Raw genomic sequence first — 24,939 nt, 5'->3', positions numbered from 1 at the left:
TATGGAACAGCCCCCAGGTGTGGCAATGCCATTTCATACTTGCTGAGCTGGAAGAACTTTCAAATCCTGTGTGCATGTGAAGAACATGCTCTGGTTTTATATTGTGCAAGGAGCTCATGCATTGTTTAAAAATACAAGTCTTCTGTTTATTTGTAACAAAACTTTCAATTGATGAAATGCTATTCAATATCATCAAGCACCATGTCATGTGCCTGTAAACACTGACCCACATGCATACGTTTTGCTTTTATGCATACGGCACAGGTGTCAATTTAAGTCATAGCACAAGTTCAACAGACTTTATTATAAACAAGTCACAAACACTGTACAATCTTAAAACGTTGGTCTGAGCCTACATCAAATAGCAAAAAAAAAAAAAAAAAAAGTGAAAACAAGGTTTAAAATTGTACCCGCATGTAACAGACACTTAATTATGAAAAATGGTCACAAGCAAATGTACAGCAGGTCTACACTTCAGCATGGGGTACTTCCTGGTGTTGGACTCAAGTACACACAATTCATGACTTAAGACATGGTCTCCAGCTCTCTTTCCTGCAATTAAAAAGAAAATTTAAGAAGAGAAGCTTGCTTAATGCTGGGTAAAGCTACCAACCTGTGCTTTGCTGTACTGGGCCTTCCCTCGTCGTCCCAAGAAGAACTAATATAGAGGGGAACAACAATTAGATCCAAATGAAATGCACACATTGCTAACGTTCACAAAAACACCAATATTAATACTTACAAGTGCAAGAAGTCCTGCAACCACAACCAAGCTGACCACAACAATGACAGCGATTATTCCGCCAGTCAGATTCTGCATGGTGATGGTAGGTGGCACTTCATCTACATAGTACACTAGGATGTTCTCCATGGACACTTTGGTTCCCTCGGCACTGACCTCAAATGGTGCAGAGTTAGTATACAGGGGCAGAGCCTTAATCTAAAAACCGGAAGAAAAAAAAAAAAAAAAAACTGAAAACAAAAGGCACTTTTAAGATGGAAAAATAAGGGAATTATATTCTTACATCCTTCTCCATGTAATAAGTCATGAGGGACAGGTCTACAGTACGGTCTCCTTTAGACTTCTGGACATCCACGACAATCATACGGCCTTTGCCATCATACTGAAAAAAGGAGGGATCATAAAGTCATTACTCAAGCTCCCAATGCAACTGGAGTGAGTAAATAAATGGTTCTTACCTTAACATCTTTCACAAGGTCCTTACTTATATTGTAACGCTCCAGCAAAGCGTTCTGGATCCCACTATTTACAGTAATTTAAGAATAAGTCACTCTCCATGGCCAAGCAAAGCCATAATACACTTCATAGAGTCAGGGGAAATAAAATTGTACATACGTCTTCAACTTGACAAAATCCAAAGCTCCAACTCCTTTATGCATCATTTCAAGTCGAACCCAACTAAGAAAGAGCATTGTCAGACCATCTTTACTAGTTTCAAACAATGATGCACTCCAGACCACAATATACTGGATGTGTCAGAGTACTGTTTGCATTATAGCACTTTAACATCACAAGTACACTCACTAGGTATCCACAGGCTCACACTTGATGTTCTTGTCTCCCTTGTCACTTCTGCGCACACCTGCCGTGTTGACGCACCAGCACACATCAGTGCCGTTACACTGGACCGCTTTGAAATTGCCGTTCTTCTCACACACTGGGTCATAGATGCCATCATTGTCCACAATAGCAGTCTCTTCTGGCTTCCCTCCCATTAAACGCAAGCTCAGACCACTCTTGGCACGATACATCTCTGCTTTCATGAGGTAGCACTTGGGAATTACTGTGGAGAGGAGGGGGAATTAAAAAATAAATAGTTAAGAAACTTACAAAGAAGCACTAGTTTTGGCAAGATTAATGGTTCAAACGAACAGGTCACATGCAAAGGGAAACCTACACTTTGAACAATCAAGCTCCTGCTTAATAGTGTCATCCAATGCAAGTGTACATTTGCATGGGGTTCCATCACACTTTGCCCATTTCATGCTGGGGCACACACCTGTTAGATTGAAAGTACATCAAAGCTGGTCAGACTAGATTAGTTTATAGTGAGCTATTGGTTTACTTGGTGGCAAAAACAAGCCTGATTAGGCTGGGAGACCAGCTAAGGTTGATCTAAGCAGTTGAACATTAGCCTACAAACAATTCCTAGGAGCTCTTGCCCTATCCCCTTACATTCTGAACCACACCCTATGGCTGTCTCTCTTTTTGAAGGCTGCATACTTGGTAGGATGAGTCCTTTGAAGGCTGCATTATACAGGGTGTCCTCACTTAAACAAGCCTCGTTTAAACGAGACAGCCTTCGTAGGACAAACAGAAACTAATGTTGATATGAAAGCACCCCACTCCTTTAGAGTGAGAAGGGAACAAAGCCCAGTTGGGAGGTAAGGGCTGTGCCTCATTTGGAAGGATGCATCCTCTGGAGGTTGCATTTGTCGGTCACATAGGTCATAAAGGCTGTCTCGTTTCAGAAAAAAAAAAATAAAATCGAGTAGGACACTTCAAATACAACCTTTCACGGGAATTCATAGAATGCATGATGTGTATCCTTCGTGGGCACTCACAACCCACAATTCAACACTTCAGCGGACAAGTAAATAAAATTATTTGCCGTAAATATGATGTTCAAATGCAAGAAATGTTAATTTCCAAGTTGACGTACATCACTAGATGGGTGCAGAGTATATAATATAAAATATATAATTAAAATAAAGTATTAGACAAAGTAAACCTGTAAAATCCATTTTCTTTTCTCTTTACATCACTATAACTCTCCTAAAATTTACAAGGGCTTTGTTCCCTTGTCATTCAAAGAACTCTCACTTGTTAAAGAGTGGCACGCAGTCATGTTACGTTCCGTTTGTCCTATGAAGGATATCTCCTTTAAACGAGGCTTGTTTAAAAGGTGGACGCTCTGTATACTGCAGCCTTCAAAGGACGTGTCCTACCTAGCACAGCCTTTGAAATGAGACACAGCCAATGTATGAGGTACATTTTAGGAGAGTTATAGTGAGGGTGTACTTTTAGTCTAATACTTTATTTTAATGATATATTAATACAATTATATACACTCTGCACAGGGGCGTTTCTAGAGACTCTGGGGGCCCCAGGCAGAAGGGGCCTCTTGCTTTGGTTTGTTTTAATATGCGCATGCGCAGAGGGGTAAATCCGCTTCATGGTCCGTCATTTAATTGCCGCTCTGAAACTAAACTTTTGACAGAAAGCTCATAGAATGGGGCCCCTTTAGGGGGGTTCCGGACGTGTCATTGCAAAGTCTTGGAACTACCTTAAATTATTTGGTAGGCCTACATGTTGTCCAATGCAATCAGCCGTACTTCAGGGGACCCACTTCCAGCTCAGGACCCCAGACAATTGCCAGGTTTGCCTAATCCGTTGCAACGTCTCTGACGCTGCACACATCTACTGAGGTACTTCAACTTGGAAATTAACATTCCTTGCGTTTGAACATAGGCCTAATTTACGGGCAAATTGGCGTTTTGTTTTTTTTTACATTTCCGTTGAAGTAAAGAATTGTGGGTTGCGAGTGCCCACGAAGGACACACCTCATGTATCCTCCAAATTCCCATGAAAGAAGGTTGCATTCGAAGGCTACATTTGGAGAGTCCTACTCGCTTTTCTGAAACGAGACAGCCTCGATGACGTATGTGGCCGACAAACGTGACCTCCGGAGGACGCATCCTTCCAAACGAGACAAAGCCCATCTCTCATAGTTTGGTTAGCTTTCAACCACTATATTTGAATGCAGAACTATGTTAAACTATTGAAGTCACGGCCTACTTTCACTCCCATTTCCTAATTTAGAGATATTTAACTTTCATATAATAAAGACAATTTGATAGGCTACTTATCACTTACATTGTGAGGTGACCACATCCACAAACACCACAAAAAACAAGCCAATTAAAACCTTCATTGTCGATGAGATGAACTGGAAAACAAGAGATTGAGGTTAGTTATAAAATACTCCGTATGTATGAATGAACAGTTGACAAATAGTTCCGTTAATTCCGCAAACTCAATACAGTTCAACGTGCATGTAAATCACAAACCTCTGAGCTGTCCTTACCAAGAAAACAGTCCGCAAAACTCAAAGAAGTAAAGTACAATCCAACCAGAAACTGTATTCCGCTTTTGCAGGATGACTCCTGATCTTAATAAAGAATAGATCAGGTAGCGATGTCCTCCCCGCCAAACCACCGATCTAAACTCGAAACAGGTGGCAAGTTATGTTACTGTTTGAGTAAAGGTACGTCAGGTGGAATCAGGACGTGGGCGGGATTAACTCTGAGACCGATTTACATTTTTTCCGCCCATGACCATATTTGGCAGATTTGAACGTATTTCTACCTTATACAAACCTTCAATTTGTACATTGAAAACACCCATTTTTGCCCATGTTTAAGCAAATTGTGGTTTGTGTATGTTTAGAGGTAGTTTAGATTTATGTGCCAAAATGTAAAAAAAATAAATCAATAAATAAATATTTAGATTAGAGATAAACTCATATTAAATGAGTTTATCATTTATCACTGCTGATTCATACTAGTGTGGATAGAAAAATACAACATAAAATCATCTTGTTTAGATAAACATAACAAAATAATTTTTTTCATGATATCAATGTTACAGAAGGTGTTAAAGATGAAAATTTGTCAGAAATATATACATTTATTTGCGGATAAAAAACATGACTTTTGTATAGTGCCTCACCCTGCAGTGACATCAAAATATGTTTCTTTAGATTTTTTTTCCTTTTAAAAAAAAAAAAAAATTATATAACATCCCAAAATGTTATTTATATATATATATATATATATATATATATATATATATATATATATATATATATATATATATATATATATATATGTAATAAGGTTTTGGTTTGGTTTTTTTGTTAGGCGCTCTTGGGTTTTTTTTGCCCCACAGTGATACTGTATGTGTTTGATACTTCATGTGGTCACACCCTGAACTTCATTTTCAAAAGTACATAACTGCAATTCTAATGTGTGACCAATTCTGTATGAACAAAGCAGGCCATACTGTGGTTAGTTGTCAGCCACTTGGTTAAATTATGGACCTCTATTAAACTTAAGTGTGCTCTTCTAATACATAGTTGTAAAGCAATTATTTCATAGTTACACTGTATTATACTGTAAGAAGCTATTTTTACAATTTACAATTTAGTTAGCTATTTGGCCCTTATTTAGGACACTCAAGAGAGAGACAAGAAAGTTGAGGCAGAAAGGAGGGGTAGAATGGAGATACGACCAAGGGTCATTTGAACTTTGGTCCCTGTGAGCAAACAGTTGTCATCTGTCAAAAATATACCCACTGCGCATGGCTTTAACTCACCGCTACTTTCTAAACAAATTGTGGGACCGCTAACTTTTTAAGAGTTGGTGTCTACTGAGGCGGGAATGCTGTGACCTGCTACTAGACATGGACGGAATATTGTTATGGACCATTACATCTCCATGGTATTGTGAGTATGGAATTTTATGTTTATCAGGGCATTTTTTTCAAAACATGTAAAAATGTACTGTCATTCTTTTTATTCAAGACATATTTTATGTGCTAGTATTTAATGCTACTCTTAAAGTAGAATTTTAAGGACTATTTCAAAGGTTTTATATATATAAACACAGAAACCACATTTTGAATTTTAAGGCATTTTTATTTGTCACTTTTGGGGCTACTGGGCAGGGAGGAGAATTTATGTTTGACTTAAATCTGTTTCTCACCCAAACCTATCATATGACTTCTGAAGACATAGATTAAACCATTATAGTCTTATGGATTACGTTTTTGCTGCCTTTATGTGCTTTTTTTTTACTTCCAAAGTTTGAGCTCATGGGTGGGAAATCCCAGTAGCTGTGGACTACTCATACAATTCAAGATTATTACTGTGAGTGAATACTATAAGTGAGGTGCATTGATACATTTTGATACACTGAACATGCAAAATAAATGTCATTTGTATAGTATTATTTGAGTATAGATTTCAGCAGTCTGGTTCAGGAAGTAAAAATTCCATTCATTTTCATCACAGGAGAATTTTTTTTAACTATAACATATAAACTTTTAAAAACAGACCTACAATGAGCTCACAAGTTTTTAGTCGATGGTATATGCTTCTGTGAAGCTATCAGTCCACATTATTTCAACTTAATTCTTAAAAAGTTGATTTAAAAACTGCATTTCTGTTGAAGAACTTCACTACCCATGATCCTGCAGAAAAATATTAATCAATCAGATAATCATTGTAAACAAAGAATGCCAAAATAGCTCAGCAGTGACTACATACTATGACTTAGATATATAATATCATACTATAATATTATCGATGCATATATTAGAATGTATTTAAATAATTGCTATTTCAATCTTTTTTGGAAAAAAATCAATTTAATCAGAAATGGCTGTCAGTGGAGAAACACTTTTCTTTTTTTTTTTTTTTTTTACATCAAATGATGTAGTTTCAGCCTTTACCAGAAGGGGCTAATGGGGACCTACTAATTAGCCAATTCATACAAACAGCTAATAATTATACTTATAATTATACTAACCGACATAAAATGAGATCAATCACATTTGGTTTTGTCATTACATGCCATTTAGGGGCAGTTATCTTAGATGTAATATACAAATGGTCCCCCAGTGTCATATTTTAAAGCTACAAGTTTTAGCTTTTTATCACCAATGTATAATAGTTTATTCTACCAAGGACAAATGTTTGGAATTTTACTCCAAAACTGTTTTGTCTCTGTTTTGGAGCATGGCATTATTGTTGAGACGGGCTGGTTTGAGCATTTCTGTAACTGCCGATCTCCTGGGATTTTCACACACAACAGTCTCTAGTGTTTATTTAGAATGGTGCCAAAAACAAAAAACATCCAGTGAGCGGCAGTTCTGCAGACGGAAATGTCTTGTTGATGAGAGAGGTCGTCAGAGAATGGCCAGACTGGTTCGAGCTGACAGAAAGGCTACAGTAACTCAGATAACCACTCTGTAAAATTGTAGTGAGCAGCATAACATCTCAGAATGCACAACATGTTGAATGTTGAGGCGGATAGGCTACAACACCAGAAAACCACACCTGGCACTTTATTAAGTCCATAGTGTTACTAATAAAGTGCTGAGAGAGTATACATTTATAGGGGATTTTTAGGAAGTCATGATAGATATAGGCCAATAGGAAAATTTGTCCAGGACACCAGGGTTGCACCCCTGCTCTTTTTGAGAAATGCCCTGGGGATTTTTTTCATGACCAGAATAAAAGAACCAGAGAATCAGCACCCTCTGTGAATGAGTATATTTAGAGTATGGGTGCATAAATAAAGCATTGCATGTTAATAGTCAGTTAGCGACTGTTGAAATAGTTATATTATTTGGTATTTTCATAAAAGTGACATTTTCAAAGTAAAGCTTACATAGAGATTGGCTTACAAGATACTGTAAAGACTGATATGCATGTTACTTAAATATTCTGCCTTTTGGTGAACTTGTACTTGCTTGCTTAATTCTTGCCAGCTTTGAAGAAAGTTTGTAATGTTGTTGGTTTTGTGAGTTTGTTTTCTGAGCTTTGCTTCCTAACCTCAGAATGAAATTATGTGTTATTTTGTTAAGCAAATCGATTAAATCAATATTTTTTTTAAATAATTTTTTATTTATTATTATTATTATTACTATTTTTTATAGAAATGTATAGATATGATATAAATATGAAGGTTTTTCAAGCGCAGAAATAAATGACTGGTATACTTATTTAATTACAAATGCCTTTTGTTATATATTTGCAACATTATTAATAACAATTTCTGACAATAACATTCATACCTGTCCAATCTGCAAAAGAAGCAGGCCTTAAAATCAAGTTTAGGACAAAAAAGTTGATATTTCTCACTAAATGCTCATAGTGTTTAATCCAAACACCACATAAAAATTTTTCGATGCATTCTAAGATGCATCTGCAGATGACTGGAACCCATGCAACTCCCATGGAATCCCAGTGCAACTCCATTAGAAATGACTGCATTTGTCACAAGTTGCATCCACAGTGGACAGACGGGTTTTGGGGAGCTCTCAACCATAATCAGTTAAACTCATCCGTAGGACATTGATTCAATACAACTTTTAGTCAAGAACTATTCTTATGCATACCAGGTTAAGGATGAAGCACAGAATTGCAGGTGTCTCTCTACCTTTGGTTAATGAAGATGTGTCAGCTTGCACTGGGTCTAAATCTTAAAATGGAGAGGAAAGTGTGGCCTGTATACTCAAAGAGATATGAGGGGGAAACAAAAAAACTTGCTGCCCTTTTTCAGATGTATGCTTACTGAGATTAAAAGTACCATTTCAGACTTCATATTAGCATGGCCAAAGACACAAACGGGTCTGGAAAATACAGTCTCTCAACTAAACAAACAGAACGAGCACCTGCTCGAGCGTATAGGACAATTGGTCCGAGTTGGAAACCAAATGGAAAACAGATACCAGTGCTCAATAAACTTCTTAAATATCAGGAGTGTGAGCATACTCTTTGCACAGCAGCATTGGTGTCCAAATAGAGTCCCATAAAACATCTTGGGGAGCAAGTCATGTTTTTACCGATTTGAGCCCTGCACTTTCAAAGTGCGGGAAGGAATTCAAACAGGTGAAAAATAAATTGTTGTCCAAGAAGATAAAGTATGCAATTCTGCATCCAGCAACGCAGAGTATTGATCATTACGGACAGAGGCTTTACTGTAAAACACAAAAAGAAGCAACAGACATTCTTGTGAAGTTATCTGCTTGAAGGTGAGACTAGAATGTGAAGTCAAGTAGGGAATGGACAACTTCAAATATATATTTTTTACTCCTAGGTACTACAAATTGACCATAACTTTAACTTTAATCCAAGTGGCTAAAAAGTTTTGCCTTTGTTGCAAGCAGTTGCCTCCACATCTGAGACCGTCAATCTGCACGTTATCACGTGGCTTTTTGATCTTGTTGTGGTTTTATTCTCTGTGGCATCCACGCACAACTCACCAAGCACTCCACCGAGCGCGAGAACCACATTATAGCGACCATGATGAGGTTACCCCATGTGACTCTACCCTCTCTTGCAACCGGGCCAATTTGGTTGCTTTGGAGTCCTGGCTGAAGTCACTCAGCATGCCCTAAATTCGATCTCGTGACTCCTGGGGTGGTAGTCAGCGTCAATACTTGCTGAGCTACCCAGGCCCCATTTAATAGCATTATTGAACATTTGTAGTACATTAACATTTATACATTTATATTATAGTGTCTAATTTGCATGCCTAGTGCAAGTCCAACCTTATATAAGTCCTTTATGCAAACCTTATATAAGTTGCATACATTTGCATTGTTTGGAGGTAAAGAAAACTGAATTAACTTTCATCGTGCTCAAAAATTGCCATATAAAACAATATCAGTGATTTTGTTGTTGATATCAGCCCCATACAAGAAGATTCTGAAGATATCACTCTTATTAGATCATTTATTTTTATCTAGTGTTTATGCATGAGGTAAAGGTATTCTCATGATTATAAAAGAAAAAAAAACTGACTATTGAATGAGTCTCTTTATTGTATCAGCTTTAAATGTACACCCACAGGCAAATTAAAGTCCAAAGGGAGTAGTACAGTTACTAGGAGAGTGAAATATAACCATTGAAATATGGGTGTTCCCTATTCTGCTGGTTTAGGATGTCCCAGGTGCTGAGATGGGTCATTATGTTTTGTCCCAGGAAGGACAAAGTGGTGTAACTTAGGCAGGAGAGCGTGAGTCAATAGAGAAGGAAAGTCACATAACTACTGCAGCCCGAGAGGGACCCACTGTCTCTGTGTCCTAATGTCAGCCTTATAGGACAATCAGCCATCTGTAAGATATGCAGTGAGTACAGATTTAGATTTATCATCTTGCTAGTTTAATTTTACTTGTTGGGTATAAATATATTGTTTATTCTTCAACAGTAACACTAGATTACTTAGAAGTACTCAGTTGGACTTCATGAAACGTGCAGAACAAAATTATGTTTCAATAATATGTAAACCCACTCTCATGTAAATTGTTGCATTAAATTGAAATCAACAATTTATGTAAGAATGGTTTAAGAGCATTTTACTCAGAAAGTGATCCTGTTTCCATATCATGAATGATGAAAAGTGTGTTTAACAAGATTGATACATTATCTCTGCATTATTTTTCTAGATAGTTAATTGTAATCATGCTGTAATGCTATTTCTACATTCACATTCTGTATTTGAATGTTGTACTGTACTAGAAAATGAAGATTTGCATTATGAAAATTCTAACAAAATTCCAGTTGATATTGACAGGACATTTTTAGAGAATCCTCATTATATTACAGTAAATTACATTTCTTAAACTTATTTTATTAAGCCATTTTAGTTTTGGCACATTCTATATGCAATTTCACAACCATTATGGATCTTTAAAGCTGGATCTTAATCATGTGCCTTTTGGGTTATAATGTTCAACGTTGAGAAGGATGTTCTTTCCAGTAAATTGTAAGTAGACTGGAGACATGGCTTGATGTAATTTGATTCTGATGAACAACAGCCCATAGATTTCTATAGAGTCCTTCAGACAAACAATGGCTGAATCTGGTCCACAGGGTGGCAAAATATTCAGTATATAACCCAATCAGAGGTCAGGGATTATTGTCATAAGTTTTCGTATTCAGGGCACCATCCACTTTGACGTCAGTTACCAAACATGTGAACTGTCTTTCTTGCTCATAACAGAAGAATGTAAACCATGCTTATCACAGATTATAGAAAATTACACTAGGTAAAATTAACTCCTGCTCACCTCTAGGGCTTTTAAGAATATAACTTTTGTGATTTGTTGGAGTAAGTACGTTTTTGGGGCATATCTTGGAAATTCAAAACAATTTTGTCTCATGAAATTGGTATTAGTACACAGTAAAGATAATACCTTTGCTTTTGTTATGGGTGAAATGCTTACTTGCCAGGAATTCACCTACTTTACTTACGTACTGTACACCAGGAAGTTAATCTGTTCACATTCAGCCAAACAACAGTTCCAAACGCTATAGAACCAAAAAATATTTAGTAAGGAATAAACAGATTTATAAGAGGTAAGATGCTTTGACCCATTTTACCCTATATTTTCCATGACAAAAACATTCTTATAGTATTATATATTTATATTTAGAATACTGCCAGTCAGATTTTTTCTTCAGAGCCGAGCGGTTGTGCAGCAGCAAGCTGAGTCTCACTACTGTTCCACTCACCTCTGTTGGCGAAGCACTGCTGTTGGATCTACGGCGCATCATCAGCGGCTTTCTCCTTTTCTGCACGCTGTGCAGTCCATGCCCCGCTTCTCTATAAAAGAGTGTTTTCCTCCTAAAAGAGTTTTATACATAGAGCAATACACAGCAGGCGTTGAACGTCCTTTTCAGGATGCGTCTTTTTAAAGATGCCATTCCGCCTCTGTGTAGTTCTTGGATGCGGTCGATATCTCTCCAAAACTGACGGTCATAGACGCTGCCTCTTGTGCCTGGGTAGCGATCACACTGAGGCAGCGTTTGTGGACGGTTCATGTACTCAATGCAAGAACATGACCATGGCAGCGTTGCAGTCATGGCTTTTATTCCTTAAGGTGAACGCCACTTCAGCCGCCCCCCCACGTCGCTCCTTCTTCCCACGGGATTGAGGACGACCTGACTGGCGATGGAGGCGATTTGGGGATGGCAGCAGGCTCGGTTTCGCAGAGTAAATCCCCACAAACCACCCACCCCCCGGCACGATTGCTTGCTCCGTCCGGGCTCGAGGTGAGTGCAGCTCGCCTCACGGCCAGCCTGCATTCTTCCTCGAGCTCCCGGAATTGGATGATGACGTTGCCGCTGCATCGTAGAGCATTCAGGCGTCGACGCAGAGGACTCGACTGGGCTGCCACCTTCGGGTCAGCCCGCAAGTCAAATAAGCCCACCTTCAAATCTCTACAATGTTCTGGTGACGAGATATGGCTGGGTCATGTTGCTATGCAGTTGCTTGGATGCCCTGGATGGGTGCTAGGGCATGGCTAGGCAGCAACCACTGCTGCTTTAAGAGTCATGAAACACCCCTAGTTACAGTAAGCCCCAATTTTTCGCAGATAAATTCACAAGAATGCCTGTTGCTTCTTTTTGTGTTTTACAGTAAAGCCTCTGTCCGTAATGATCAATACTCAGCGTTGCTGGATGCAGAAGTGCATACTTTACCTTCTTGGACAACAATTCCTTTTTCACCTGTTTGAATTCCTTGCCGCACTTTGAAAGTGCAGGGCTCAAATTGGTAAAAAACATGACTTGCTCCCCAAGATTTTTTTTAGAGTTTTATGGGACTCTATTTGGACACCAATAAATGAATAAAGACTCCCGAAATGACAAGAAGAAGCGATCTACAGTAAACACAACAGCCTCCCAAAATACACAAAGTTTCTGGACTGTGGTCCATTCTGACATGTGATTTCAATCTTATGATGTCGATGATCCAACAGATGGAGAATATGCGATGGAATCAGAGCTCCGTCTAACAGCCCTCCCTCATAAACATCATGTTTTGAGCGTGAGTAGCACAACTGTAGCCAAGAAATCCACTCACTGGTCCGGATATTGACTGTGGTCTGTATTCTGGAGTGATTTAGATCTCATCACAGTGTTTAGTGTAAAAATCCGCTCGCATGTCTGTTCCCTGACTGCTGTTGAAGCCTGCGGAAGAGCTGTTATTATCATGATTTTGAACTTTCCACTGTGGCTGTAATGCCTGTGCATGCATAAGGCAGCGCTGTGATTGGATGGAAGTGCTCCTCATGAATAATGTGAAGAAAAGCTTAAAGTCTAATGGTGTATGTGTGTACTGTCCTGCCACTCATGACTTGGATTTCATACATATACCTTATTTGTGTGATGTTGCTTTCGTTTTGAAACAGGATGAACAAAATGGCTCAGTAAAAGGAAAAATAACTACTTTGTCCTTAACAATAAACATAATGTGTGCTATCTTTTTTTTCAGTGATGTGCAACCTGTACATACAGGTGAAACTCGAAAAATTAGAATATTGTGCAAAAGTTCATTAATTTCAGTAATTCAACTTAAAAGGTGAATCTAATATATTATAGACTCATTACAAGCAAAGTAAGATATTTCAAGCCTTTATTTGATATAATTATGATGATTATGGCTTACAGCTTATGAAAACCCCAAATTCAGAATCTCAGAAAATTAGAATATTGTGAAAAGTTTCAGTATTGTAGACTCAAAGTGTCTCACTCTAATCAGCTAAACACCTGCAAAGGGTTCATGAGCCTTTAAATGGTCTCTCAGTCTGGTTCAGTTGAATTCATAATCATGGGGAAGACTGCTGACCTGACAGTTGTGCAGAAAACCTGTATCTGTTAACATCTCAAAAAATGGGTTTAAGGACCCTTTTAAAAAATGCTTGCTAGCCAGAGCCAAAGGAGCCAACACTAAAGTATCTATAATATTCTGAAGATATCCCTCCGAGCCAGTTTCAAAATAACTTTATGGGGTTTGGTTGCTAGGGTGTTTTAAATGGTTGCTAGGGTGTGGTTAGGGCCCACCCCAAGTCTCTATTATGTTGAGATCCAGAGATATGATCACAATGATCCCTTTTCAATATTAAGTCTAGAATTTTTTTCACTCAGATACCAAAGTTTTGTATGGAAGAATAAGAATAGGTTTAGGGAATTTGAATAATCTCTTAACATCAATCATGTTGATTGCTTTAGTGGTGGATTACTAAATCAAGTACCATTAATAATAAATATCAGTAATAGTAAAAAGGATTTTTAAAACCTGTATGACTTTCTGTCTTGCTTTGAACACAGAGGGCAGAATGTTAGCCTCAGTCAACATACACTTTTATTTTAAGGAAAAAAGATGCAGGATGTGTGAATATGACTGATGCTAACATTCTACCTAACCTCTCCTTTTGAGTTTCATAAAATAAAATAAATCATATTGGTCTGGGACAACATCAGTGAATGATGACAGATTTTTTTTTTTTTTTTTACTTTAAATACTAATTCAGTTCAGTTCAGTTAAATATACAGTTTTTTTTTTTTTTTTACATGTTAAGCACATATACTGTTGTGGTTTTTAATCTTTTATGTGACTTTAGATTCTCTGACATTCTCTTGCAGGAGTCTGCAGTTGTGCGTGCTGTGCCTGTGTACTATGGTCATGTACACAAATGCAGGTGAGTCAGAAATAGAGTTTCATGTCAATGATTTTGTTACAGTACTGAATAGTGTAATTTATTACCAGATTTGCTCATCTCTAATTCATTGTGCCTATAAAATTACAGCTCTCAGTGACTGTGCAGCTGCTGGAAACATATGCCATACCAATGCAGAATGCCTCAAAACACGTGACTCATTTCTCTGTATTTGCCAAATGGGGTACAGTGGGACTGGAGTTCAGTGCCAGGACATCAATGAGTGTACTACTGGTCTACACGACTGCCACGCCAAAGCAGTCTGCAGTAACACACTGGGCAGTTACAGCTGTTCATGTATTGATGGCTATTTTGGTGATGGTTTTCAATGCCAAGATATCAATGAGTGTCAAACTAATAATGGTGGTTGCCATGTCAGTGCTGTTTGCACTAACAAAGAAGGAGGAAGAGACTGTAGTTGCAAACCAGGCTTCAGTGGAAATGGATTTCAGTGCACTGATAATAACGAGTGTGCTAGACCAGGAACCTGCCACTGGAATGCCACTTGCACCAACAACCCTGGCTCTTATATGTGTACATGCAATGGTGGCTTCAAAGGCAACGGAAATTATCTCTGCCTAGATATTGATGAGTGTTCAGAGACTCCTGGTGTATGCTCCTCTTACTTTGGTTACAAAGGCTGCAAGAACCTACCAGGAACATACAGCTGCCTCTGCAATAGTGGCTACCAAAGCAATGGAAAGACATGTGAGGACATCAATGAATGCGAAATCAACATCTGCAGCTCATTTGCTAATTGTACGAACACACCTGGCTCATATCGTTGCACGTGTCCTGAGGGATTTGTGGGCAATGGCTTGGCTTGTGTGGATATTAACGAGTGTGACAGAAAGAACAGTTGTGACCCCAATGCAGCATGTATCAATTTTCTTGGAAGCTATGAATGTTCCTGCCGCACCGGGTTCCTGGGAGAAGGTGAAAAGTGTACTGACATTAACGAATGTGCAACCAGTAACATTTGCTCGGCCAACGCTGCTTGTGTCAACACGGCAGGTTCATTCTACTGTGACTGTGGCCCAGGCTACAACTTCAGTCAAAACAAGTGTGTGGACATTGATGAATGTGCCATAGGACATTGCAGCCCTCACGCATCATGTGAAAACTTGCCTGGCTTGTTCAACTGTGCATGTCTAGCTGGTTTCGAAGGTAATGGGATAACTTGCAGGGATGTTAATGAGTGTACTGTAGCAAAGCAATGCCATTCTAATGCACTTTGCATCAATGTTCCCGGGACATTCAACTGCACCTGTATGGTGGGATACATTGGGGATGGTGTGTTTCAGTGCGCAGATGTGAACGAGTGTCTTTTAAATAACGGTGGTTGCAGAAACAAATCCACATGTGTTAACAGTCTGGGGTCTTTCTCCTGCGTCTGCCCCTCAGGATTTCAACTAGTCAATTGGACCACATGCCAGGACATAGATGAATGTCAGATGCCTGAAAAAGCTTGTGGAACCAATGAGCAGTGCATAAACACAGAAGGGTCTTTTTCATGCCAGTGTAAAGCAGGCTTCAGTCAGATCAACAAGGATTCAGAATGCTTTGATATTGATGAATGCGAAAAGCAGACACCTTGTCACAGCAATGCCACCTGCTTGAATTCTGTGGGCTCCTTTATATGCATCTGCAAACGTGGCTTTAGTGGAAATGGCAGTATGTGTGAGGACGTAAATGAATGTACCATTGTAGGTACATGCCATCTTCATGCTCATTGCTACAATTACCCTGGTGACTTCTCATGCATATGCCATCAGGGTTTTACAGGTGATGGCTTCACCTGCACAGACTTGGATGAATGTGTCCTGTCAAACGATACTTGTCCTGGCATATCTGTATGTGTTAACTCCCCTGGAGCTTATATCTGCTCTTGTCTAAATGGCACTGTAGCATACAATAACATCTGCATTCTCCCTAGTATTGAATGTAATCCTGCCTGCCATCTGCGTGGATTGTGTCATGCTTCACCTACAGGGTATCAGTGTGTTTGCGATGTGGGTTTCAAAGGGGATGGATTCTCTTGCTCAGACATCGATGAATGCGAAGAGCATGTTTGCCCAAGGAAAGAGACATTATGTGTGAATAACCCAGGATCCTATGCCTGCATGTGCAAAGTTGGTTACACACTTAATGGAACAGAATGCACAGGTAGGTGGAATATTACCACGTTCATGTACAGCACCAAGATACAGTACTTTAAAGAATTCCATGTTACCGCCATGGTACATGTCCAAAAAATTGTCTTACCATGGTATGTTTTTGTACTGTTTTGCTAGTGAGCTTTTTATTGATATTTTATCATGTACTTATTTGGTCACCAAATTACATATCTTTTGATCTCCTCTTCTGATGTGTTACTCTCTATTTCCCATACTTTCAGATGTGGATGAATGTGAGTCAGGAGCTGATGACTGTACCATGTTTGCACAATGTGTCAACACTGTTGGGAGTCACCAGTGCTTCTGCCTCAATGGCTTCACTGGGGATGGAAAAAACTGCTCAGGTAAGCCCATTTCTCCATACAGACATTCTCTTTGCATATCCTTGCTTGCTCGAGGACTCTCTTTTCAGTCTTTTTAGGGCTGTATTCCTGACTCTGTCCCATTTTGGATGACTTATAGACATTAATGAATGCCAATCCCAAAGTGGAGGATGCCACCCAGCTGCCAGCTGCACCAACACTCCTGGCTCCTACAAGTGTGCCTGTCCCTTTGGCATGACTGGGTCTGGGTTTGACTGCCAAGATGTGGACGAGTGTAAGGACAACTCATCTTTAGCTCAAAACTGCAGCCTTTTTGCCAAGTGCAACAACACAGAGGGCTCCTACATCTGCCAATGCTTTGAGGGATACAAGGGTGATGGGTTTACTTGTGAGGATGTGGATGAGTGCTTGCCACCTTCACTCTGCAGGAGCAACATGACCTGCCTGAACAGGCCTGGAACATTTACTTGCACATGCACCCTTGGACTGGTCTATGATCTGGGAACCTGTGTGAGTCAGGATGACTGTTTGAATGCCACCAATGTCTGCAACCCCCATGCAGAGTGCAAGAAAATCAATGGGTCTAACTATTGCTCCTGTATTGAAGGGTTTTCTGGAAATGGGAGAAATTGCAAGGATGTAGATGAATGTGAGCGAACGGGAGCTTGTCCAAAATTCTCGCACTGCTTCAACACAGAAGGATCCTTCCAATGTGAGTGCTGGGAAGGTTACCAATACAAAGGGACACACTGTGAAGACATAAATGAGTGTAGTATAGGAAACTTTATTTGTCCACTCAACAGCACCTGCAACAATAAAGAAGGAGGGTATGAGTGTCCATGTAACAATGGTTTCTTATACTCCAATAACTCTCTATGTTTGGATGTTGATGAATGTGCTACAGGGAAAGCACAGTGTCCTAATGTCTCTAACTGCCAAAATATAGTGGGAGGGTATTTTTGTAAATGTTGGGATGGATATACAGGTAATCAGACAGTCTGTCAGGATGTTGACGAATGCTTGAACAATTCTACATGTCCAGAACACAGTGTCTGCATCAACACTGAAGGTGCTTTTCTGTGTCTTTGTGATGTTGGATTCTCCTCCCATGGCACTAACAGTACCCAATGTGGGGACATAGATGAGTGCTCACATCCACAGTTAGGGCCACTCTGCACTCATGGGACTTGCATTAACACGATTGGGTCATTCCACTGTGTGTGTGACATAGGATTCTGGAGCAATGACACAAAGTGTCTCGACATAGATGAGTGTTTAGGATCAAAGAATGAATCCATATGTCAACCTCACTCTGCATGTGTCAATATCCTTGGGTCTTATAAATGCAATTGTAACTTAGGGTTCTTTCTAAATAGAACAGAGTGTCTCGACATTAATGAATGCCTGGTAGATGAGAGTCCCTGCACTGCCAACGCTGTATGTGTAAACACGGCAGGATCTTTCCTTTGTCCATGTGCATCTGGTTTTGAGGTTCAGGGTCCAAATTGCACTGATATCAATGAATGCCTGTCAAACAGCACCTGCCGCCCAGATCAAGTGTGCTTCAATGAACCTGGATCATATGGATGTTTCTGTCCTCTGGGACATCAAGAGGAGAACGGTACCTGCATCGACACCAATGAATGTGCCAAAGATGTTTGCCACCCCATGGCAAGATGCTGGAATACAGTTGGGTCTTACTCTTGCAACTGTCGCTTAGGTTACACTGGGAATGGGACGTACTGTAAGGACATCAATGAGTGTTCAACATCGTCCTTACGTTGCCACAAGTCAAGCCAGTGCATCAACACGCCTGGGTCTTATGTATGCATGTGTGTGCCAGGTCTTGTTGCACTAGGGTCTCTTTGTGTGGATCTAGATGAGTGTCAGTACAATAGGGGTGGGTGCCATCCTGCTGCCACATGCTACAACGCTGTGGGTGGGTTTCAGTGCCAGTGTGGAAGTGGATGGGAAGCCTCAACTGGAAATGGACGTGGAATGAGTGGATGTAAAGACCAGAATGAGTGTCTCTCACCCAGCACATGTTATAGCAACAGAACATGCACCAATTTCCTTGGATCTTACAGCTGTGCCTGCTCTGCTGATGATAAGCAATGTCTACAACTGGCGCAGATGGGTGGGGCACTGCATTACAGTCATGCATTGAATGTTACTGTGTGTTAACATTTTTCATATTCTCTCTCTCTCTCTCCCTCCCTCCCTCTCTCTCTCTCTCTCTCTCTCAGAGAGAAATATATATATATATATATATATATATATATATATATATATATATATATATATATATATTTCTCTCTATCTCTTTTAACACCATTTTGATCATTTTTTCTATAAATTATGAATTGTAGAAAGGGTTAGTGAGAGGTGATTGATAAAAGATTTTTAATGAAAAAAAGAGAGGGGCCTCAAAAAACATACTTTATTCTATACAAGGCGGGTTTCCCCCTCATGGTGGCCATCATTTTGTGATCACATGACCAGTCATATCTTTCAATTCGACTAAGTTAATAAACAGTAGGGATGTGCACAGATAGCCATTATTTGGTTAACAATTTGACCAGCCTGTTTTAAATATTAAAATCACTTTTCAGTTAATCTACACGTGCACGTCCAGATACAGTCATTTTTTTTAAGTATTAGGCAAGTTTTTCTTTCTAAACATCCGCTGGAGAGATGTCTTTGACCATTGTGCTGCATCTCACTTTTTTATCGTCTCACACAGGCCTGCCAAATTTTTTTACACTGTGTCAAGTTAAAAAGAACTTCACTGTTTATAAATGCTTCTCGAGCACCTGCGTTCTGTTTCATCCATTGCGCTTAATGACTTCAAGTGACTGGTACACTGTTGCATATCGTTCCAGATTGTTTTTCATCTGGCAAAGTTTCAGCGCTCGATAAATGAGAAGCCAATATTTTTTCACTTTTGCTCTGGTGTGCAGACAATAACATTTCAATGCTAAACCATTTAAAAATCAAAGCATTGGCTAATAAAGAGGCTAATAAACTGCAACAGTGTAGCATTAGCTGCCTCATAAAAATGTAAACCTGCCCAAGAAAAGCACATATCAGGCTTGGCACTAAAATTATGAATTTTCTGTTTGTTATTAATACTATGTTGCAGGCAGTGGTGGTTTGATTATTTTGTTTGACTTAAATGTGAGTGATTTTATCATTTAAAGATCAATGTATTGTGCTATTTAAGCTCATATCTCACTGTGGACTTTACTCCCTGCTATTTTGAGTAGTGTTTGACACATATCCATTGCAATAAACGTTCTTCATTCCTGAGTCCTGACTTCCAACAAAAAAACATTTGTGAACCCTCGCAGATAACCAAATATTACAATCGATTACCGTGCACATCCCTAATAGACAGAAACTTAAGACGAACACCTCAAATTTACCAGTTACCGTACGGAATGTACATACTAATGCTGTAGTATGTACATTCAAGAAGACAAAAAAAGAAAAACATTTGTTTAAAAATATATATATATTTTAAGGTATAGCATCACTGATTTGGTTAAAAATTTATGAAAATAGAAGTGATACATGGTTATAGGGTGCATTTTGTATGGATTTTTACAGAAAGTGGCCTGTTTCCATTTGGAGAAGAAGTTGGTGATGCTGGATTACCATTGACAGTAGCAGATGGAAACTCTCCTTATATCACTCCTCCTACGGGCTTTCCATTCTTGGGCAAACTATATGACCGACTGTTTGTATGTTTCAAAGAACAGAATCACATAAGGACATAGCAGGAATATACATACTGTAGTTGTATAATATTACATATAGATATAGCCTTACCTCTGTCACTGTGTTTTATTGACACAATATGAACCTTTTCAGTTTTCAGATAATGGATTGGTCTTGTTCCAGTCAGCCAGTGAGAATGAGAAACTGTTGCTTCCTGCACCTTTCCCGGGAGGTTTCAGTGGTAATGAGAATCTTCCCATGCTGGCAGTGTTTTGGGATGATGCTGATCTTACACTTGGGAATGGAAAGCTGCTTTACCAGGTTAGCATTGCAATACATAATATAATACAAAATATTTTTGTCTAATCTCTAATATTGTTAGGGTTACCTTGTCTTGTTTTACCGTTGCCCCTTTGGTTTCCATTTTTGTCCCTTTTGTTTTCCATAGGTTCACTTTTGTCCCTTGTTTAGCTCCACTGTCTCACTAGTCTATTGTTTAAAGAACTACACTTCCCAGTATCCACCTGTCATCATCACTGCCATTTTGTGTCTTTGTTCACACCTGTTTATCATTTGTAATCATCCTGTCCTTGTGTATTTATATCCTGGTTTTTGGTTCAGTCCTTGTCTTTCGTTGAATGTTGTTAGCCCGGTGTGTGTTCCCTGCCTGTGTTTTCGGTGTTGTGTTTATTTTCCCCATTGAGGGTTTTCCTTTGTGTTTGTAATAATAAAGTAAGCTGCACTTAGATCCGCTCTCCTCCTCTGCCTTTGCTGTCTGCATTCGTAACAAATATAAGGGGTTTTATTAATATATTTTATGTAGCCATATTTTGATTAAGATGTAGTAAAGATCTCATTTTAGAAGATAATTGATCATTTTTATTTGATATAAAAAAAACAACTTTAACATTCTTTAACATCATTAACATCATTAACTTTTACTAAATCAATAGTTCAAACTCAATAGTTAACCCCAGATTAATTGTATTTTTTGTCCAAGTAGAACCAAGTTGAATTTTAGTTGGTTATTATTACCTTTAATTGTATATTTTATACTTTCTCTTTCTCTCTTCAACAGGAATACAGTCAGCTCAATTTATCTGACGTCTACGCTCAGATAGTTTTTAATCGCACAGCAAAAGATGTTACCAAATTTGAGACTCAAACGGGCAACCCCTCCTTCACTCCCTCTTGGATAGTAAAAATCACATGGGATCATGTATTGCATGTCTCTTATCAAAAGATCAACTTGTCTGAGGTGAATATTGCATGAATGAACACACTGAGGCAGTAGGTTAATAGTAGCTGTAATGGAACCTTCTTAAGGCAAGAATCAAAACTATCACTTTGAAATAGACTTATGGATTTGAATAAACCTTTAAACTTAAGTATTAAACTTTGGCATGTAGTGCTACACAGTTTGTGCTCAGATATTAATGATACCTTAAACCGTGCAGCTTGTTGAGGAGAGGTGTGTTTTGTTTTTCTAAACAATCAGACTTGTGATTTTTGCCTGGCAGATGATACAGTAAAATTGGCAACAACAACCTACAAAGTCCAAAGATTGAGATTTAAGGAGGCACAAAAGCCATATACATCAACCAGAATATAGCAACTTGGGGGTGGTCTCTGTTTTTCATAACTTAAAAAAAACACATTAGCTACCCCATAAGAACGCCACCCAAATCACCTAACAATATGGCAATGACTTTTGAACGGACAAGCACTAACATTTGCTTAAGGAATATAAAATATATAGCTGTAATTTGCAAGCAATTTAGTATGCTTCTGGCTTATATGGAAAATGTATTAATTCCATTGTCTCTATTTGCATTTTTCTGGCTGTTTTGAGCTATAGGCCATCACCATGAAAACATCTGTGCGATTACATTTCCAAATGGCCCTCATTTATGATAAGCCATGTGAATACACTGTATATAGCCCAGGACATGTCAAGTTATTTCTGTTAGGAAGTCACATACACTGATGACAGGTTTGCAGATTATGGTCTTAATTTACAGAGCATGAAAGCCACATCCCCTCTCAGTCTCTCTAGTTCCTGAAATGGGTAATGAAATGGTGGACTCTGTGTAGTGTTGCTGTCCCCACCTTCCCCCCATACTCTGCTCTAGTTTGGTGTTGTTAGACAAATTCTGTGAAGCATTTGGGACAACTAGGTATCTTTCACACCAGTGTTATTGTTTGTGAAAAGTTAAATAAATGAAAACAAAACATTTAAGTTAACTGAAATAAAAATGTTAAATAAAACAAAAGTGGAAAAACATAACCTAAGCTACAATACATTTTTGGTGACTGCAAAAATAAACTGAATATCTGAAAATGATGACCAATTAATTTTATGTTTAGGTTTTGATGCAGTTGAGCATATTGTTACACTTAATACCACATAAACAAGAGTGCTGTTATACTAAATATCAGCACAGCTGTGATTCGGCCGCAGTCTTGTGCCACAGTTAATCACAAGGATGTAAAAATAAATATACTGGAAAACTAAAATGAACAGTCACTAAACACTAAACCAAATTGAAATAAAATAGAATTACAAACAAAATACAAATTCAAAGCTATAATAAGCCTGGTTCACACAGGAGATCATAACACAATAGCACAATGGAATAGAATAGAATGCAAGGGTTTTATAAAACATGGCATTCATGACTCAAGACACTAAAAAACAGAGAAATGCCTCACAATGGGGAGATTCGTCTTACATGCATATAGGCAAACAATAAAAAACTAGGGCAGATGCAATACAAGAACGCATCCTCTGTGAACGCCCTTAAAGTGGTAGTTTGCCCATAAATCTAAATTTTTACATCATTTACATGGACCACAAAAGGAGATGTTTAGCAGAATGTAAAATAATGAAAGTTGATAGTGACCAGGGATTGTCAAGCTAAAGAAAATAAAAAAAAAATACAATGAAAGCATCACTAAAACCTATAAAAGAGTCTATAAAACCCATGCATTACAGTATATTCCAATTCTTCTGAAGCCATATGATAGATTTGTGTGAGGAACAGACTAAAAATAAAGTTGTTATTCACTGAAAATCTTGCCTTACCAGCCATGGTCACCATTAACTTTAATGAAAAATAGCAGTTTGGAAATTTTGCTATAAATAACTATTTTTGTAGTCCACAGAAGATAGTAACTTTTGAAAGAAATGAGGGTTAGTAAATGATGACAGAAATGTAATTTTAATTTGTAACTATTCCTTTAAGAGATCACCTAAGTAATGACCAACTCAATGTCCCCCACAGAGCAACACGTTCCAGTGCATTCTGACCACCGATGGACTACGTTCCTTTGCTCTGTTCCGCTACAGTGACATGAAGTGGGGTCCAGGGCAGAGGATTCGTCATGAAGCCCTTATAGGCTACACTGATGGCAAGAACCATTTCCATAATGAGATTCCAAAACCTTCAAACAATCTGTTTGGCCCAGGAGGGTACTATCGCCCCCAGACTGTCGTGGGTAACACAGGTGAACTGGGACAACTGGTGTACAACCTGACAGGATCTACTGATGCCAGCTCTGATCCTCAGAGGCAGTGCCAACTATGGGCCTTCAACGAGCCAGAGCCTAAAGAATGGGCATTAGGACTGGCACCGTGTCCCTGCACCCGAACTCAGGCACAGGAGGATCTGGCCTTTGGCCCTGAGACTCTACCATCACAACAGATGGCATATGTGAAAGAGCTGAGGGCTCTTAGATGGGGTGGCAGCAGGGGCCGTGTCTTTCAGTCCATCCTCTTTAACAAACAAAGGGCAGGAAGGAGATGTGTATATGATGCAGAGGGTCCCCTGCTGGCAGGATACAGTGAACGCTTCTTCACTGAAGACAAGGCACAACAACATATAGGTGAAGTCATCTCAATTATTCATTCTTTTTGTATTTTCTTCTAATAAACATTACATGCGTAAAGATGTATAATTCTTTCTATATTAAATACTTATTCAATCCCAGCTTAATATGCAGAGACAGCAGTAAGTAAGCCGTTTGTAGGTTGATTTCCCCAATAAAGTGTAAACACTGTGACTCTGTGGCGCTATCACAACATTGCTCTGTTTGCTTGACAATCCTGTCTAGTCTGACATAGCAACGTTGGTGCGGGACTATGTGTTTGAGCATCCAATGAATGATGAGGGAGTGTTTGGGAAACCTTTTGCAATTCTAATTATTAATGTTAGCAGCTCTAGATTATAATGTTATGGCTATTCATTATTTTTGGTGCTTGCACAGGGAAACATTACTATTATTATTGCACATATTTTGTGTTAGGGGTTTGTTCTAAATTGATCCCAAACCATGTGTACGGACATGAATTCTAACTCTAATCATGATGCTTGTTGACCACCCACAACACTCTAACATCTGTACA

General features: G+C 38.8%; 2 protein-coding genes across 5 annotated transcripts in view; one reads left to right on the top strand and one right to left on the bottom strand.

Moving 5' to 3' along the window:
• Window positions 1-431: 431 nt before the first annotated feature.
• On the bottom strand, window positions 432-4,230 carry epcam (epithelial cell adhesion molecule). Its single transcript, XM_052151741.1, has 10 exons — window positions 4,110-4,230; window positions 3,899-3,971; window positions 1,920-2,021; window positions 1,547-1,805; window positions 1,358-1,420; window positions 1,201-1,264; window positions 1,026-1,124; window positions 743-940; window positions 614-658; window positions 432-552 (listed from the first exon to the last, which is right to left on the bottom strand). The coding sequence occupies exons 2-10, from the start codon at window positions 3,954-3,956 to the stop codon at window positions 526-528; spliced, it is 915 nt and encodes a 304-aa protein (XP_052007701.1). The 5' UTR covers window positions 3,957-3,971; window positions 4,110-4,230; the 3' UTR covers window positions 432-525.
• A 10,011-nt stretch (window positions 4,231-14,241) lies between these two features.
• Window positions 14,242-24,939, top strand: part of si:ch73-105b23.6 (mucin-like protein) — a 33,588-nt gene continuing 22,890 nt past the window's right edge. For all 4 annotated transcript variants that reach the window (XR_007972735.1, XR_007972736.1, XM_052151736.1 and 1 more), the window contains exons 1-7: window positions 14,242-14,296; window positions 14,405-16,480; window positions 16,713-16,835; window positions 20,424-20,557; window positions 20,688-20,855; window positions 21,613-21,792; window positions 23,819-24,419. Coding sequence is in view for 2 of the 4 variants with exons in the window: in XM_052151736.1 (XP_052007696.1) it covers window positions 14,275-14,296; window positions 14,405-16,480; window positions 16,713-16,835; window positions 20,424-20,557; window positions 20,688-20,855; window positions 21,613-21,792; window positions 23,819-24,419 (3,304 nt within the window). In the remaining 2 variants the exon portion in view is untranslated. The remainder of the gene's footprint in view (window positions 14,297-14,404; window positions 16,481-16,712; window positions 16,836-20,423; window positions 20,558-20,687; window positions 20,856-21,612; window positions 21,793-23,818; window positions 24,420-24,939) is intronic.

This window comes from Xyrauchen texanus, chromosome 20 (assembly GCF_025860055.1).
Source record: "Xyrauchen texanus isolate HMW12.3.18 chromosome 20, RBS_HiC_50CHRs, whole genome shotgun sequence".
NCBI lineage: Eukaryota > Metazoa > Chordata > Actinopteri > Cypriniformes > Catostomidae > Xyrauchen > Xyrauchen texanus.
The sequence above is the reverse complement of the archived record's forward strand: the minus strand, read 5'-3'. Positions and strand labels throughout refer to the sequence as shown.